General features: G+C 36.8%; 4 protein-coding genes across 4 annotated transcripts in view; 2 read left to right on the plus strand and 2 right to left on the minus strand.

Annotated features, from left to right (window-relative positions):
* The window catches only part of LOC145449716 (uncharacterized), a 335502-nt gene that overhangs the window by 162703 nt on the left and 154718 nt on the right, over positions 1-18081 (plus strand). The gene's annotated exons all lie outside the window — the stretch shown is intronic.
* On the plus strand, positions 180-7897 carry LOC145449987 (eukaryotic translation initiation factor 3 subunit F-like). The gene is made up of 7 exons (XM_080328424.1): positions 180-369; positions 789-939; positions 2213-2356; positions 4154-4262; positions 5550-5669; positions 6738-6851; positions 7678-7897. Exons 1-7 carry the CDS (start codon positions 261-263, stop codon positions 7771-7773), a joined length of 843 nt encoding a protein of 280 aa, XP_080184550.1. The 5' UTR covers positions 180-260; the 3' UTR covers positions 7774-7897.
* LOC145449989 (uncharacterized) lies at positions 9103-14595 on the minus strand. The gene is made up of 5 exons (XM_080328426.1): positions 14455-14595; positions 13768-13910; positions 13108-13238; positions 11569-11635; positions 9103-9456 (listed from the first exon to the last, which is right to left on the minus strand). The coding sequence occupies exons 1-5, from the start codon at positions 14526-14528 to the stop codon at positions 9323-9325; spliced, it is 549 nt and encodes a 182-aa protein (XP_080184552.1). The 5' UTR covers positions 14529-14595; the 3' UTR covers positions 9103-9322.
* LOC145449988 (nicotinamidase-like) lies at positions 14543-16907 on the minus strand. The gene has a single exon (XM_080328425.1). The coding sequence runs from the start codon at positions 16759-16761 to the stop codon at positions 15937-15939; it is 825 nt and encodes a 274-aa protein (XP_080184551.1). The 5' UTR covers positions 16762-16907; the 3' UTR covers positions 14543-15936.

Genomic DNA, 18081 nt, shown 5'->3' on the forward strand with positions numbered 1-18081 from the left:
TTTGTTATGATATAAGCAGTTTCGATTGCATTATTTGTAATTGCGATGATTAAATGCATAGTACACACATGCCTGTGAAATTTCAATCCTTGGGAATAATGTATAATGCGTACATCCTATGATACATGATAATATTGATTTTATTATAGCCAGAACTGGCAAGAGCCATACTACAGTGTTGAATAAATTTGTGATTCGTGTTGACTGTCTGGACAGGTTTGCGTGGTTTTTGCTGTGACCGAAAATATAGATATTTAGATATGTCCGAAAGTAGGCTTGTATGCGTACACCCAGTCGTTCTGTTCGGTATAACAGACAGTTACGAACGAAGGAAAGATGGCGCAAAACGAGTCGTCGGAACATTGCTCGGTATGATCGATGGTGTTTTTTATTTACAATACAAAAATAAATCACAATTTTGGTCGAAGGATATAGGCCCTATGGCCTTGATCTTGGTACTACCACATTGAACTATCACGGTTATTCAGTTTGAATAATCAAACCAATAGATCAATGTAATATCAATGTCTTGGTAGACACGATTGTTCTTATTTATATAAAAAAAATTATTTCAAAGAAACTGACTCTCGAGAGTCAAGTCGAGTCAATTTTGACGAGTCATTACAACCCTGATATATTATCATAATCATATATGAAATCAATTTTTGTCTCGTCAATTGATATTTATCGTATTCTACTGGTGTAAACAAACCTGCTGTGATTAGAGATAATGGTGCTGACGACTTTACTAAACCTTAAATATTAACAAGACCTTTCTCTCCTTTCAGGGACTGTTGACGCTAATGCTGTCACTGTCACAAATGCATTCTGCGTTCCTCACAATGAATTTGATGACGAGGTTGCGTTTGACATGGAATATGCCAAGTCGATGTACGATCTTCATAAGAAAGTCAACGCAAATGAAGTGATCGTGGGATGGTAAGATTTTGAAAATATATCGAATTGTTGCATCTTCCGTTCCGGTAGTTCAATTAAGACTTTTACAAACTATACCGGATTTTCAAAATGCACAAAACTATAGAACTATTCACTTTTCGAAACTCATAACTAGAACTGGAAGCACTCACTTTCGAAAACACAAAACTTCACTACGCACTTTTAAAAACTCAAAACTGCAAATAACAACCTTTAAATATCTAATTAGATTCAATTCCAAAGCAACTCATTAATTTTCTATATCAGATCCGTTTGCCACATGAATATCAGCACAAGTTTAAATTGGGAGAAGTTTTGACCCCCCATTGTTAGTAGTGGTGACTCAAGTAACATGACATTAAGAGGTATTTATATCCAGAAGTGGTCAGTGATGAAGTACTTCTACTTTTCAAAGCCTTCCAAGCATACTTCCACTACTTACTGAAACGGTAGCAAATTTAGAGTACTTCTACTTTTCAGTTTTTTAGGCAAAACCAAGCCTATTGAATACATGCTTTTTACTTTCTACTTCTACTTAGTACCAGTGATGACAGCATTGAATACCTTTGATGATATCACACTTCCAAATTGTCCAATTTGAAGGAAGATTGTCTCCTTTGACCACACAACATAGGTCAATTCCATTATAACAGTGCAGTGCAATGCTGCTCACCGTAACTACTATTATAACCAATTACGCAATGCAAAGACAAATTTTTTTGTGATTTCGTTGTGGAATAGCGATTAATTTGAAATTAAATTTTTTATCAATCATACTGCTTCAAAGTCGATTTTGCAATAATTTTTGTTAACTGAATCCTACATGGATTTTCAAGTCTGCAACCCCCCCCCCCCCCACAATTTTTCTCATCCGTAATTTCTTTGCCTTATAGTTTAGAGCGAAAAAGTTGGTTTTTTTTTTTCAATTCCTAGGCCCCAGAATTGGAAAATTAGACATTTTAATTGATTCTCCACCATCATTGAAGCAAAAAATATGGATTTTAAAGATTTTTGCATGCAGCGATACAACCATGTCCACCTAGTGACAGGAGAATTTTGAATCGCAATATCTTTTGAACTGCTGGAAATTTTTCAATTTAATTTTTTTTGATGTAGGCCTACCTAGAATTGAAAAAAAAAACATTTGTAAATATTGGACAATTCTGAGGGTATGCATTACAAATGTTTAAAAATTTGCTAAATTATAATGGAATGAGTCCATATTGACTAGGCCTATCCAATGTAGGCTACATATCTAAAGACTCATTTTTTCCAGGTATGCCACGGGACATGAAATCACGGAACATTCTGTGCTCATTCACGAGTATTATACGAAGGAAAGCAAAAATAAGGTCCCCGTTCATTTGACTGTCGACACAACGCTCACAAACGCAGAGCTCGGATTCAAAGCCTATGTCAGGTATGTGACTGTTTTAGACTTGAACAACTAGATAATTCTAGTGTCTTACTAGACCGGGGGTTCTCAGCCCTTTCTTGGCCGTGGCCCATTTTCCGGTTTGAAAATGTGCTGTGGCCCAGTGGCCCACCTCTTATCTTGGAGTCATATAATCCTGTTCAATGCGTGGTAACCGACGGCGCCGATATGCCTATTTTTCATAAAATATGCTCATTTTTTTCTTAATTTACTGATGATATTTAAATGTACACCTGTCGGCCCATGAAATCGCGCGATGCGCGATGAAAATTTTCATGTCTTATAAGTATCCTTCAAGAAAAGACGAACGAAATAATCTTAGGCCCCATTGAGCTCCCGCAATTGGGGGTTTGGGTGCAGCAGTTACGGCCCTGTTAGATCATAGGCTAAAACTCTGTCTATATTATGATCATCCGCTGCTCCATTCGTGTCACGAAACACAATGATCAAATCCACGCATCCGCTGCGTGATTGGGATTTTAGTTCCACTGTTGTGAGGAATATAAATAATATATTCAATCTGGGTCAACTTCAAACAATTCATTGGTGAATGGGGTACTACATACAAGTGGAGAAAGATATATTTAATATGCATGCTGTACATTGTACAATGCACATTGTATGTCTTGTACCAAATCAACTGAAGTTGCGATGTCAGAATATTCAATCCAATGATACAATCAATTCATGTGACTCTTACATTATGTACAAAGATTTCCAGGGCGGACATTTTAAACCGACTCCAAAGATTATTGCGCTCCGATAAATCCTCAATCCATTACGATTCGTTGCGGCAGTGCAGATACCTCCACCAGAAGTTGCTGATAATTTGCAATTATGGCTATTTTTATCTTAGAATAATACGATTTGCCTAAGTACAGTAAATCTATACCTCAATTACACTTTATTCCGAGTTTATTGCATACCCCCTTCGACGGCATACGACATATGGCCCTGCCGGAATACTTGGTTACTTCAGCATTACCTTCCAGTTATTATATGCACGGAATTATTTTAGTTGCTGTTAGCCATAGGTTGTCATAGCCAGTGGAAAAAACCGCCGTTTCTCCTTCCCATTTTCGACTTGTACATGCTGACTCCATACGAGCCACAAAGTCTAATCACAGTCGGCTGAAAAGCTTTACTTAGCCTACGTATAATTAGATAATATGAATATATTTTTAGCGATTAACATAACAAATATAACTAAACGTACATTAATTCTCAAATTTCCGAAATAGCCTTGTGGCCCACCTCAAATGCTCCTATGGCCCACCAGTGGGCCATGGCCCACCCTTTGAGAACCCCTGTGCTAGACCTATTAGAGTGAAATTATAATCTAATTTATGATATGCTCTTATTTTAATTCTAATCTAATTTCTGTTTTTTTTTTTGAAAATGTACAAACATCGCCGTTTTCATGTTAATGAGGATGAAGGCCGATTTGATATCAGCTGAACTCGATTTTGTTGCATTTATTTCAGAATTCAGTAGTTCCAATTGTAATCTAATTAAGAAATAAACTTGCTAAAATTCCAATTATGATCCAATTTGGAAAAGCTGCAAAATTTTCTACATTTACATATTCTACACGGCCTCAGGAGAACTGTATATTGTAAAGCAAGTCAAGCTCGGTGTGGAGACATTTTTCTTGAAACGTGTGTAGCTATCGTTCTAAATCTGATTTTGAAAAGCTGTAAATTTTCCAGTTGTCCGACTCTAGTAGCTGTACAGAACAAATAGGTATTAAAAATATAATTCGCCTTATCTGTTTATTGGCAGCTCTCCCATTGGTGTACCAGGAAAGACGCAGGGCATGATGTTCACACCCATTGACGTGAAATTGCTACAGTACGAAGCAGAGTGGGTTGGGATCGATAGAATTCAGAAGGTTGGTGCAAACAGTTTTTGAGACTTGCTGCTGCAGGGCTGGGCAAATTCGAGTAGGCTTGCCTGTGTGATTCGGTTCTGAATTGAGTGATATTGTAATGGTATGAATGGTGTTGAAAGTACATCTGTGCACCTTTGATGTGACTACAAATTGTACAATGCCAGTTTTACATTGCATCAAGATAATTTTGTATTTTTCCGGTCATACCTGTTTCATTGCACTTTGTGACAATGCTGTGGGTTTGATGACGACTTCACGGATATGTCATTTCCAGTAACGTGCCTAGCTTTGGACTACGTGTTTCGTATGCTAAGATATGACCAATCAATGTTTCCATGCTTCTACAGTGACTCGTTCCATTATTATTTAGCAAATTTTTTGACATTTGTAATGCATACCCCCAGAATTGTCCAATATTTACAAATGTTGTTCTTTTTTGAATTCTTGGTACATTGAAAAAAAAAAAAAAATTTTCCAATAGTTCAAAAGATATTGCGATTAAAAATTCTCTTGTTGCTAGGTGGCGCTGCATGCAAAAATCTTTAAAATCCATATTTTTTGCTTTAATGATGGTGGAGAATCAATTAAAATGTCTAAATATCCAACTCTGGGGTCAAGGAATTGAAATAAATCAACTTTTTTGCTCTAAACTAGAAGGAAAAAAGTTACTGATGAAAAAATTTGTCGGGGGGTGCGGACTTGAAAATCCATGTATGATTCCGTTCACACAAAAAATTATTGCAAAATGTACTTTGAAGCAGTATGATTGATAAAAAATTGGATTTTCAAATTAATATTTATTGCACAACGAAATCACGAAAAAAATTGTCTTTGCATTTCAGCGCTGTCCATCGTAACTACCATTATCACCGATTCAATTCCTAGGCTCCAGAATTGGATAAGTAGACATTTTAATTGATTCTCCACCATAATTAAACCAAAATATATGAATTTTGAAGATTTTTGCATGCAGTGCCACGTAGTGACCAGAGAATTTTAAATCGCAATATCTTTTGAACCGCTGGAAATTTTTCAATTTGATTTTTTCTAATGCACCAGAATTGAAAAAAGAACAACATTTGTAAATATTGGACAATTCTGGGGGTATGCATTACAGCCCTTGCTAAGTTATAATGGAATTAGCCTAGTGGAAAATTCCATCCGAACCAATAATTCTTATCGCTAGGAGCATATCATTTCAGTACTCTATTCATATTCGAGCACTCGAGTCATTGCCCCCAGTTGTAGCTACGAGTCGTGTCAAACTCGTGTTCTTGCCGTGAGCAGGGCTGTTTCAAAAAGAACGGAGTGATCACGGTACCGTCCGAGTTTCAACATGTGACGGAAGCGATCGACCATCTGCTCTCGATACTGGACGCCATTCTCAACTATGTCAATTCCGTCAAGGTAATGGAATTTATGGAGATAAGATCCGGGGGCGGTCAGTAAAAGGGTTGTAAGGACTTCACCCCCGTCACGCAAGTTCTCATTGACTAGACTTGACTCGTTATGTTGAAATTAAAAATGACTCACGACTCAACTTGAGTCGCTTTGTGTATTGACTCTACTTGTACTCGAGCGAGTCATATTACTCACGACATTGCATAGAACTTGATTTAAGTTCCGCCGTAGGCCCAGAACCTGTCTTTTACCTGTTTGAATAAACATTGGGCTATTCAAAAATGGATTCAAAATTTTGATTATGAATAAAATAGTATGTACTGTGACCAACTCGGTGCCCACCATAAATACTATTTTATTCAAACCCAAATTTTTCGACGGCGATAACTCCGCTTCCACTGGTTGAAATCGAACCAAATTTGGTGAACATCGTTTCTATAGACAACCTAACACTTTCATGGGGTGAACGGAAAATTTTCAAACTTTTTGTTATTTATTTTTATATAATAAATAGAATAAATAGAAACTTTCTTCTCCAGTAGCAATGTGGCTACTGGTTGAAATTGAACCAAATTTTGTGTGTAGGCTTAAATTATGTAACCTAACAATTTTATCAAGTAGCCTGTGCGATTTGAGAAGAAAAGTCATTTTTGAAGAGCCCTAATAAACATGTTGTGCTCTAAATATGATGCAGTCTCAAATTAAAGATAGGGAAAAAATTTTTGGCCTCAGCCATTGGCTTAAACTCGATGAGGGATGCTACTTAACTTTTTTTAAACTTTTAGCTTTGTAAATTAAAAGCTGTTTTGCACCAATTTCTGGTGGCATCAATTCATTTTGCGGTTATAAGTTCCCTCTAGCCAGTAGCCACCTTCGATTGTCTACCAAAATATGCTTCACCTCGACCAAGACTACTTTTTGATGCTGCTTTTCAAATCTTCTTGTTATTTAGTAGGAATTCACAGTATTAATTTTACTTGAGTAGCAACGGTCGTTACCTTGACTGCCTCAGCTCAGATCTGAGAATGATTTGCGGAATTTTTGCGCTGATATCGATCAAATTTTACCTCACAGGAAGGAACGGTTGAAGCAGACGCAAAGATTGGAAGGTTTTTATACGACCTTGTGCATTCGGTGCCTCATCTCTCGGAAAAAGAATTCGACAACATGCTGAACAACAACATAAATGTGAGAGACTTTTTCATATCGACTATACCGTATCAACTTCAATATACTCTTAGATAATATTTTCCTATTAAAATAAGCTGGAATATTGTCCCTGACACTCGTCAGCATCTGGCAGAGAATTCAAAAGGACATCAACAATCCTACCGCCAAATATAACATCACTTTCATGGTGATGACGTCATATTTTTTGATACGATTGTTGATATGCAATATTCTTTCCAATTCTCTACTAGTTGCTGACGATTACCCCTGACGAGTGTCAGCCGAAAATATTCTGGTTTATTTCAATATGAATAGACTATTCCAGAGTGTCTACTTATATCAACTTTGCTGCCACTCGATACTGAGACATTTGCAGCTGGGCACCAAGTCGAGTGGTAATGATTGCAATCTTCCGCTTCTACTTCACAGTTTTCAAGGCTTGGTAGCATCACTTTCAGGGAATGAGACTGTCATGAAAACTTGGCGAAATATGCCCCTGAAACGTAACAGAATATTGGACCTATTTATAGCTTCATAGTCATATTGCGTTGTCGCAAAAATGTATCTTGAAAATTTCGAAAAGTATCCATGTCTGTTCCACTGGTAAAAGTATGCAATGTGTCGACCAAGTCTGCCTTTTGAGAATAATATGAGTAGAAGTTTGGAAGTTTGGGCCCATATATGAATATTGTAATAGGTATATCAATTACCTCAGATATTTCTTTGATACCTTCTTCCTGCAAACCAAAATTTTATGAATATTATGCGAGACGAGGTACAGTAACTACCCAGCTATTCTATTTTGTTGCAATCTCCTACAAACCACAATTTTAATTTGTTTCAGGATCTGCTGATGGTGCGTTACTTGACGAACGTTCTTCAAGCGCAAATCAGCCTCAACGAAAAGCTAGTCAATACGTCGGTAATCACGCAGACGTGATGGAGATTTTAACGATTGTGTTTATGTTTGGTGTCTCGCGGAAGGTTCAGAGTTACCCTGCGGGCTCTGCTGAGTTTGTGTGCGTTAGGAGATTGAAAATAAAACCTGCCCCAAGATATTGAAATGTTAGTGGATCGTGATATTTGAAAGACATTGCAGTGCAGGACTTGACAGAGCATCCGCTTCGACAGTATTTGTAACTGATCTTTAGAAGTAATAGCTGAGCATTTGGGTAGTGCTGACGAAGTCTGGCGATTGTCTGATTCGGTTCTGAAAGAAGTATCAGGCTTCGAGTAGTGTTCCATTCGTCACGACATTGTAACATGAAACATAAGGAAATGCCATAATGCCTGTTCTACATATATTAAAAATATTTCGGTATTATTATCAGGGTTGTAATGACTCAAATCATGACTCGACTCTAGTCACGATTTTATGATGACTCGACTTGACTTGAGTCATTTTCTGAAAATACGGAAATGACTCAACTCGTAGCTCGTGTCAATCTGTGTATTGACTCGAGTCATTGCGCATGACTCGAGACTCGGACGGCACCGATCGACATTCCGTAGTAATTTCGAAGAACAGTAAAATAACCACCCTATTAGGATTTCGTCTATTGGTCTACTGGTACTTGAAAATGCGACCAGAAACTGTTAAAAGTGAGGAAAATTAGTATATTATGAATGTGAACCGTTTGATATCACCAAACAGAGTTGTAAAATTGGGTTTAACAAGACTTTAACTGGAAACTGAGCACTGAGCAGGCAACACGATGACTTCGACTCGAGTCATAATACCATGACTTGGACTCAAACTGCTGCTCTATGACTTTGACTTGACTCGGTGGTGAATTTACTCGAGTCAAAACTATAAAAGTGAGATTGACTTGTGACTCGGAGCTTCGTGACTTGGTTACAACCCTGATCATCATCATTACCATGCCTATATCGTCGTACTTTATGACAATGCTGTAGGGAGTAGGCCCATCGCAACTTCAGAAATATCTCATTTCCAGCAACATTCGTAACTTTGAACTACATGTTTCGTATGCGACCAATCCATGTTAACAGCCTCCCACAGTGGAAAATAGTATCAAAACTACATTTCTTGTTGATAAATTATCTTTCAATGGCTTGAGCGCATAATTTCTGTACTCGAAAAAATATTCTCTCATTATTTGAATCATTAGAATTAATAATGCTCAATTCATTGTGCCGAGCCCGAATGCTAACGAGCCAACCAGCAAAGCAAGACTAGATTTTTTCTGTTATCTATGACTAAGACAACAATAGTCCTCAATGCGGATGAATTGCAATCACTATATACTCAAGTAAGAACAGTGTATTAAATTTAAAACAGTGGCGATAATTGAGATATAAGTGCAAGTGCGTAACTACTGCAGATCGAGATTTTACTGCATTCACAATGTGTGTAACAATGTAAAGAAAACAATAAGAAGGAAGAACTCATTAGCGCGTAAGTATTCTTTGTACTGCTTCAGGCGCTGGAAAAATTTCGCGATCACAGGTCCGATGATGGTTCGAATTCAGACCACGTGCCACAGACACGAGCAGCACACAACAGGAGAGTAACAAATTCCTTGGTGGCCTTTCTCGTCGAGAACGGAGTTTTGGCGGACGGCCTCAATTATCCAGAATGGCGACACGATAGCAAAGTACACTGCGAACAACAAGGATGATTCAAATTAACATTCGGCCATCCCTAATTCTTCAACAGATACATCTGTTCACAACATCATTAGATTGTGACACGGTGAGCTGGTGCGGTCTTGTCAACCGGGCTTATACGAAATACCGATTTAGTTGCTTAGTAGGTAGTTAGCGTGGTTGTAGCTGCAAATTTCAAAAAGTTTGTAGATCTAGTTCCGGAATTCAAAAAGCGAGTAGTTCTAGTTCCAGTTGCGCACAACTAGAAAACACGCATCGTCATTTGGCGTGATACCGATGTTATGTTGCATGATGTTTTTCCATCCGTTGCTAGCTCAAGAGTCATCACTAGTGCCATTTAAAGTCATATTTTTTTCTATGCATCAGTAAGTCTTAAAATCATTTTAACGCAAAACCGCATCCCTATGAGGTATATTAAGTTATATATTTCCCTGGTTGAGTCATAAATCAGCTTTATAAGTTATATAGTCATATTTTTGAGCTATAACGTCATATCGTTGTATACTTTATATAAAAAGCACCAATTTATGTGGTGAAGCAATTAAGCACAAAGAAAGTAAGGCAGTTACTCGTTGGGGTAGCTGGTTGAATGCTACTCGATATTATGTGATCAGACTAGTTGACCCTACCCAGAGTCATATCGATTACACCCTGTCCTACACCGTTAAGTATCTTGTTATAATTTCATGAGTCAATGTTATTTTTGTTTCGGTTGGACGAATCAATAAATATTTCTCTCTCTATTATGCAAAGAGACTTCCGTCACAAGTGAAAGAAATAGTCAGTGCACGGGAAGGTGAAGGAGTTGCTGAAAAAATCGCCAAAAATTCAGTCAACGAACCAAAGTTGACTGGTCAGTCAACAGAAATATGACTCGACTATAACAATTTTTCAAACTTAATACTCAAAATGGAAATCAAAGAGGCCCATGCTGATCTAAATACTATTGATTTCGGAAAAGATCCAGTTGAAATCAAAAATTACATCAAGAAGCGATTGGACAAAAACAATGTGAAACAAATTATGGAGTTACAAAGACAAGACATTCACCAGCGCTTTATGCAAAACTGCAGAAGTGTCAACCCACACCAGCGTCTGTGGAGGGCTCATTTTCCTTAATAAAGTCATTTTTACGTCCAATTCGTATAACTTCAAAGACTCTAACATTCCACACTACATGAAACTGTACTACAACAGTGGTTTAAAATAAAAATGGATGTGTAGGCTATTACTCTTTAGTTCCTTGAGTGACGTTGTTCGCATGTAAAAATACACGATTTTCACATAAATTCATATTTTCCAAAAAATAAAATTAGGATCTTGGTTGCTTTCACACCCTATTTAGCGTCCACTTGCAACGTAATAATTTTATTTATTACACGAGCTTTCGGAGCTCCGCTCCTTCTTCAGGTGTTAAAATGAAAAATCAAGTCATATTAGAGATTTCTTAAGGTCATATAAAGATGGCCCTAGTCATCACTACTAACAGTGGCGTAGCCAAGGGGTGGGTTTGGGGAGTAAAAACTGCCAATGCAATAATTAGTTGTGGATCTTTAAAGGTTAGTTCTAGTTGCAAGTTTTGAAAAGTGAGTAGTTCTAGTTCTTGTTGAAAGTTTTTAAATATGAGTAGTTGAAGTTGCGCATTTAATAAAAAATCAGAAAACTAGAAAACATCTGTTGTTACGTGGTGTGAATCATGAATGTTCTAGCTGCCATTTCTAGCTCAGAGTCATCACTACTAACATTTAGCCAGTGGGTGGATTTTAGAGGGTCGGAACCCTCCCGTTTCAAACTTGTACTGATGCTCGTGTGGATTTTTGAAGGTCATTAGTCTTAGATCTAGGTTCGGATTTTTAAAGGTTGATAGTTCTAGTTGCACATTTTCAAAATCCAGCAGGCCTAGTGTGTACAAGTGGGATTTGACCAAGTATGTTACGCAAATTCATTATGAGCACAGTTGATTGATTATAATGCAGAAAAAAAATTCAACGTTGCAACTTTACAACAGGACAAGCTACTGGTTCAGATCCTGATAGTCGACTAAATTCGTACATCATTGATATGCAGACAGAATATGCATTAAAACAGTCTTCCAACAACTTACCAATGCAAATCAAGGATAATATGCTGCTGACGTAGCACCAATAATACAGCTCCGTGGTGGATTCAGCCTGTGGAAATATATCCAATTATAAATAGGCCTATATGTTGCATGCTAACAGCCCACTAAGAGGAAAATTACTATTTACCATTTGTTTTATAGGCCTATTTATATAATTTTAATACACCAAAACATCGCAACACCAAGTAGAGATGGGAAACTACTTGGTGATGCGACATCACTGTTGGAGCGGTTAGCATAATCAAACCCCACCTGAGTATGTTGGAAATACACAAAAACGACATGAAATAGGAAATGGGTCGTTCTGAAAATGTGGGTACTTGAAGAAAACCGGCAAATTTACATTAAGACTGTTCAAAAATCACTTTTTTCCAGTTTTACTGGCTGCTTGACAAAACTGTTCGATTGGCTAGAAAATCGATGCACATCAAATTTGGCTCAATTCCAACCTGTAGAAGCGAAGTTATTGGGGAGGAAGATTTTGGATTTGAAAAAATAGTAGCCTATTTACGGCAGGAAATTCCTTACTATTAATTATATAACTAACCACCGTAAGTACTACTTTTTAATTCCTTGATAAATGAAACAAGCCACCGTAAATACTAATTTTTCAAATCAAAATTGGAAAATTTTGGATTTGAAAAAAGGAGTGGTCTATTTACGGCAGGAAATTCCTTACTATTAATTATATAACTAACCACCGTAAGTACTACTTTTTAATTCCTTAATAAATGAAACAAGCCACCGTAAGTACTAATTTTTCAAATCAAAATTGGAAAATTTTGGATTTGAAAAAAAGAGTAGCCTATTTACGGCAGGAAATTCCTTACTAAATTTTAAAACTAGCCACCGTAAGTACTACTTTTTAATTCCTTAATAAATGAAACAAGCCACCGTAAATACTAATTTTTCAAATCAAAATTTTCTACTTCAATAATACTGCTTCTACGGGTTGGAATTGAGTCAAATGTGATATGTATCGTTTTTAGACAATTTCAGCCGGTAAAATTCGAAAATTTTATATTTATTCATTAAATCAAAAACTTTATCCTCTAATACCAACGATTCTACGGGTTGTAATTGAGCCAAATTTGATGTGCAGTGTTTTGTAAGGCAATCCAAACAATTTTATCAAGTAGGCCTAGCCAGTAGAATTTGAAAAATAAGTTATTTAAGATTGTTGGAGGTACAGAAGTTCAATATACAATTGAATAGTATATTCATATTGAAATAAACCCAAATATTTTCGGCTGACACTCGTCAGGGGTAATCGTCAGCAACTAGTAGAGAATTGGAAAGAACACTGGATATCAACAGTCACATCACCAAATATGACATCACGGGCATGAAATTTCGAATGATTAGGGCAAATTGAGCTTGAGCGATTCGGCTTTAATTCGATATGAATATACTCTTAAGTCCTATTGCACATGGTGGAAGCTAGAAGCCACATCACCCTTTAATAACGCTATAGGAATATACCAATTAGGCATTATTGTAATGTATTAATGAAATACCCACACACGCAGAAGCTTGAAAAGTGAATGCCACCGTGACTATCCCAAGTATGAAGGTGATAAAGCCAAATATGTGGTATGCTAAAGTGATGATCCTTTCAATAGGTTGTAGGATTGTAAATAGAAAGCCAAACCCTGTAGAAAACAATACAAATATTAGATTACAGGATTCCTTATTGTGATGAAATGTAGGCTAAATAATTAGGGCTGTACAGTGTACACAATGCACACAGGGCACAGTACTTAAAATTTGAATCGAGTGTGAATTCTAATGATTCAAGTCTGGAAGTGAGGAATGGATTTTTTCGGGCATTGAAATTATACGCTCCTTGTTACTAAGAATTAATTTATCAATGGGAGTATATTGCAATGCAAGTGCAATGAAATTGGTATGGACGAAAAAATACCAAATATTCTGTAATGTGACGTATGCCAACCAGAGTTGGATTACAATTACAATAATTCAGTTCAATTACAATTACTCCCTTGCATGTTTCAATTACATTACAATTACCATTACTCAATGCTTAAAATATCAAATTACAGTTACAATTTCACAAAATAGAAATGCTTCAATTACAATTACATGAAAAATGTAATAATTACATTCAGCTCAATTACAAATTATAATATATCCAACTAATAATATCAAACTTTGACTTACCGACACTGAAGAAAAGGAATATTGTACTGGCTACTAGTATTGAGAGCAGTGGCTGGTCGCATCCTCTCTGAGATTTTGGGGCAAGAAGGACATAAAGTTCCGGGACAATAAGGCAGACTGAGACAATGATTGATAGTATTCGGCTGAAAACGAAATAGAAACCCATTTATAAAAAAAGATAAAGAACATCTTTAAATCTCTTCGAACGCTTGAAAATACATGGTAGCATTGGACGTGGTTACCGGTTAGTAACGAAGTACTTCTACTTTTTGGAGTACTTCAAGTAAGTAATCCTACTTGTACTACTTACTCTTAGTACTTACTTAGTTATGATGTTAGACTACTTCTACTTGACAGTGTTCAGTTTTTTAATAAAAACTAGGCCTCGAATACTTACTTTTTTACTTACTTGTAATTCACTACTTCTACTTCAGTAGAAATTGAATGTGATACTACTACTTCTACTTGAGTTCACCTGGCATAAATTTACATTGACATTACCATTAGGGCTGGGCTTGGTTGGACTTGACTCGGTGGAAAATTGAAAATAACTTGATTTCACTAGAGTCAAAACGATAAAAGTGAAATTGACTTGTGACTTGGTTACAACCTTGCAATTAAAACTCGATTCAGATTTGAGTACTCAAATCATTCTGCCTAGCCCTATTAATATGTAGAAATACTTACAATTTCACTCTGTTATTCTTTGGAAACCATCTTGTGAGGTGGAATAACAGATGAGGATAAAAATAGAGCCACATAATGTTCACGCCTACTGAAATTTACAAAGAATACAAAGAACAAATCATTTTAGATATACAAAGAGATGATGCAATGGATCTTTTCAAACTGTGGTACAGACGACACAGCAACACACATCAACAAAACAAAGAAAGCATTTCTTGTACTGGAGCAACATATGATTTCAGACATACATTCCATTCATTTTTGATCACAGCAAACCAGTGCAATGAATATCATACATCGAAGTACACAAATATGATATTCTACCTTTAGGTTCAGTCTTACTGCAACCATGCAATGTGTAACTTTTAAGAATCTCATTTACAACAAAATGAAATGAATTATCATATTCATATAATATCAAATCACTATTGCACTTTCTAAGGAAGCCGTTAAAATTATTAAACTCATGTTTTCTTCATCAACTGCTGAGCACTCTTATAAACAATACACATCTCTTTGATTCAAATAAGCAGAACTTAGGGAACAGAGCCTAAAGATTGGAATTATAGTTATTATATCTATATCGTCAATTGAGTCATAGCTGGAAACACTCTATTTGTGCTAGATTGTCAGTAATTTGTCATTGTTGCTGACAACAAAATATTGCAATATACTTGTTTTTTTTACCAAATCAATCTGTCATATTCTTCTCCAAAATCACTCAGAAATAATGTGCAAGATTTAGGAATAGTATGAAAAATATCACACACTGCAAAATAACCACTGCCGCTAATTAATTAAGTACAGTGATTAGCTGCCAATGCACTAATTAATGACAAGACTATACGTCAATTTTTTCAAACAGTAATTCCGAAAAACCTTGTCATATTTTTGTACATAATCAGAGTCACATTATGAATATTCACGATTCATATACAAATACACGCGTCGTTTACAACTTTCACCCACTTGCCCAAAAAATGTGCTCAAATTTAAAATCGATTACATAATCAAGCGAATCATAAATGCATGGCAACATGGTATCTCAGCGAAATCATAATTTTTTTATATGTATATAATTGAAGAAATGAGCCTAGTCTCTACTAGTTGCTGACGATAACTCATGATATGTGTCAACCGAAAATATTCAGATATATTTTTATATGAATATACTGTTCAGTGCTCAATTATTCTCATCTTTTTAGTGACTTGGATCACTCGTGAAAATATTGCTCGAACATTGTAAACTCCATGAATTGATTACATTATCAAGCAATTGACAAACGGGACAAGTTTCTCAGCAAAATTAATTGTGGTATATCAATATAATTGAATAAATAAGCCAACACTATTCTCTACTAGCTGATAACGTTTACCCTAATATGAATATACAATTCAATTATTCCTATCATGTTTAGAGACTTGGGTCACTTGCTCGATTATGGTGAACTCCGTGAGTCTGTTGAACTCTGTGCTATTAACCTATTGATTGGTTTCTTCTGTCAATAATTTCTCAGCTCTTTTGAGTACTTCATCACTCGTGATCACTTCAATACCTTCCTCTTTCATTTTGTTCAAAGTTTCAATGCATTTGTCTGCGTCAACACCACGACAACAATCTTCAATTAAAGTGGTTTCAAATCCAAGGCTGTGCGAGTCAAATGCGCTGAAGTTAACGCATATATCGGTCGCGATCCCACAGACATAAACCTGAGTTATATCCGCATCTTGCAAAACTTGACGAAGAATAGTTTCAGACTTTCGGCAATTGTCAAAAAATGCAGAATATGAATCTATATCCGGGTTCATTCCTTTATGAATAGTAACAGCGCCAGGAACTATCTTTAAATCTTTATGAAGCTCGGCGCCTTCACTGTGTTGCACACAGTGTGCAGGATATAGTACTTGATCAATTCTTGTATCATCAACATCAAAAATGCAGAGGTCAAAAACTGCAGCGTTTCCAAGGTCGGTTTTATTGTCGACGTGCGGCTTACGAAGATTTGCGTTCGTGACGAATGATACGTGATTTGGCGGGTGCCAGTCCTTGCTGTAAGCTACCAGATCCCAAAAGGGTGATGTCACGATTTTATTAATCGGCTCTACCACTTCCGATCCATCGTGCTTAGAAGGGCAGCTACTCAGCGATAATGATCCTGAGATAAAATCATTTTGCACGTCAACTACCAGCAAAGCTCGTTTCTTCCTTTTCTGACTACGTTCTTCATGCATAGTACTTCGACCAGTCGTAGGCGTGTCAATAAACCCGAAACGTCGAGCAATGCGTGTTAACCAGTTTCCACACATGTTCCTTTTTTCTCTTTAGGTAATCTTTAACTGGAAATATGATTTATTGGTAACAAACAACCCGAGTAGAAGTCTAGAACGATGATGCAAGAAAACAAGGAGCCATCATCAAGCAAGTATCGCACCGACCTGTGTGTTTGTGTTGTGACGTCAGTGTCGTTGTGGAGACCAACGACCAAGCTCAATGTAGCCGTCCACTTGGGGGCTGTTCCAGAAGTTTTTCTCCGAATTTCACCAGTAAAATTGTTAGATGCTCACCAAATATTGGCAATTGAAATCAGTACAACCCGAGCAATGCCTCCTAAGTCGTAATAAAAATTAAACGTCGTAACGGATTGTGAATAATACAGCAGCAAGCTCGCTGTTCAGTTCAGTTCAGTTTGATTTGACTTTGAAAACACCACAGGATTGCGATGCAATGAAAATATAGGAAGGTGTAGAAACGACTTGTAGTAGTAGCATAGCAGTTTACAAGGTTGTAAATTGCTATGGTAGTAGTCTTTGAAATTAGATACCCAGATATTCCAATCAAAGTTACAATACGGAATTCTTTGCTGGGGTGCTGCCTGCAAGAATACGATTGACCCACTGCAAAAACTACAGCGTCGGATCATCCACACCAATACCAATGTTGTAAAGCGAACGTCAAGCGGTCGTGCGATACGCAAGCCGAAGAGGTTCCAACCGACTTGATTGCTTGATTGTTTTTTCATTGAGTTAATTACCTGTGCGTGTTACCTAAGGTGTACGTTTGTTTGTGCTTTGTATGCAGTAGTTCGTTTTTGAGTGCTTTGTACGAAGGTTAGGCGCCGAATTGACACGTTTCGAAGACTATTGCGGGCTTGGACGGCATCATATTCAAACTCTCACGGTGTGAGGTGTTGGAGTAATTTCTCGTCTTGACTTTGATTTACCGTATGCAATTCGCTGATCTTTTTTGGGAATTTTGGGAATAAAATTCTACAGCCAAAGCCCCACGGGGCTTTGATAAATCGCTTCTTAAAAGAATTGTTGTTTTAAACATAGAAGACATCAGGAGGTTAAAAATTGATATTCCCCACCGTGAGGGAACTCGAGAAGCATGGGAAAGTGCATAAACTCCTGTCACCAACTGAGCAAATTGACATCGACCGAGTAATTGATAGGGCTGGGCACAATGATTCGAGTACTCGAATCTGAATCAAGTATTAATTTTAATGATTCGAGTCGAGTAGTAAAAAATGATTTTTTCGAGTTCTGAAATTATACGTTTCTCGCCACAGAAAGTTAATTTATCAACGAGAATTATAGTTTCGATACTAATTTTCACTGTTGGAGCCT

Source organism: Botryllus schlosseri, chromosome 11, assembly GCF_051294905.1.
Source record: "Botryllus schlosseri isolate E-star chromosome 11, Bs_hap1, whole genome shotgun sequence".
NCBI classification, from domain to species: Eukaryota; Metazoa; Chordata; class Ascidiacea; order Stolidobranchia; family Styelidae; genus Botryllus; species Botryllus schlosseri.

Bases quoted from the DNA above. Each gene is read 5' to 3' on its own strand.
- LOC145449987 (XM_080328424.1), top strand. From the start codon at position 261: ATGTCCGAAAGTAGGCTTGTATGCGTACACCCAGTCGTTCTGTTCGGT. The intron at 370-788 runs GTATGATCGATG...CTCTCCTTTCAG, and splicing joins AGTCGTCGGAACATTGCTCG to GGACTGTTGACGCTAATGCT. The intron at 940-2,212 runs GTAAGATTTTGA...CATTTTTTCCAG, and splicing joins AATGAAGTGATCGTGGGATG to GTATGCCACGGGACATGAAA.
- LOC145449989 (XM_080328426.1), bottom strand. From the start codon at position 14,528: ATGTGGCTCTATTTTTATCCTCATCTGTTATTCCACCTCACAAGATGG. The intron at 13,911-14,454 runs GTAAGTATTTCT...TTTCGTTTTCAG, and splicing joins AAGAATAACAGAGTGAAATT to CCGAATACTATCAATCATTG. The intron at 13,239-13,767 runs GTAAGTCAAAGT...TGTTTTCTACAG, and splicing joins ATTCCTTTTCTTCAGTGTCG to GGTTTGGCTTTCTATTTACA.
- LOC145449988 (XM_080328425.1), bottom strand. From the start codon at position 16,761: ATGTGTGGAAACTGGTTAACACGCATTGCTCGACGTTTCGGGTTTATT.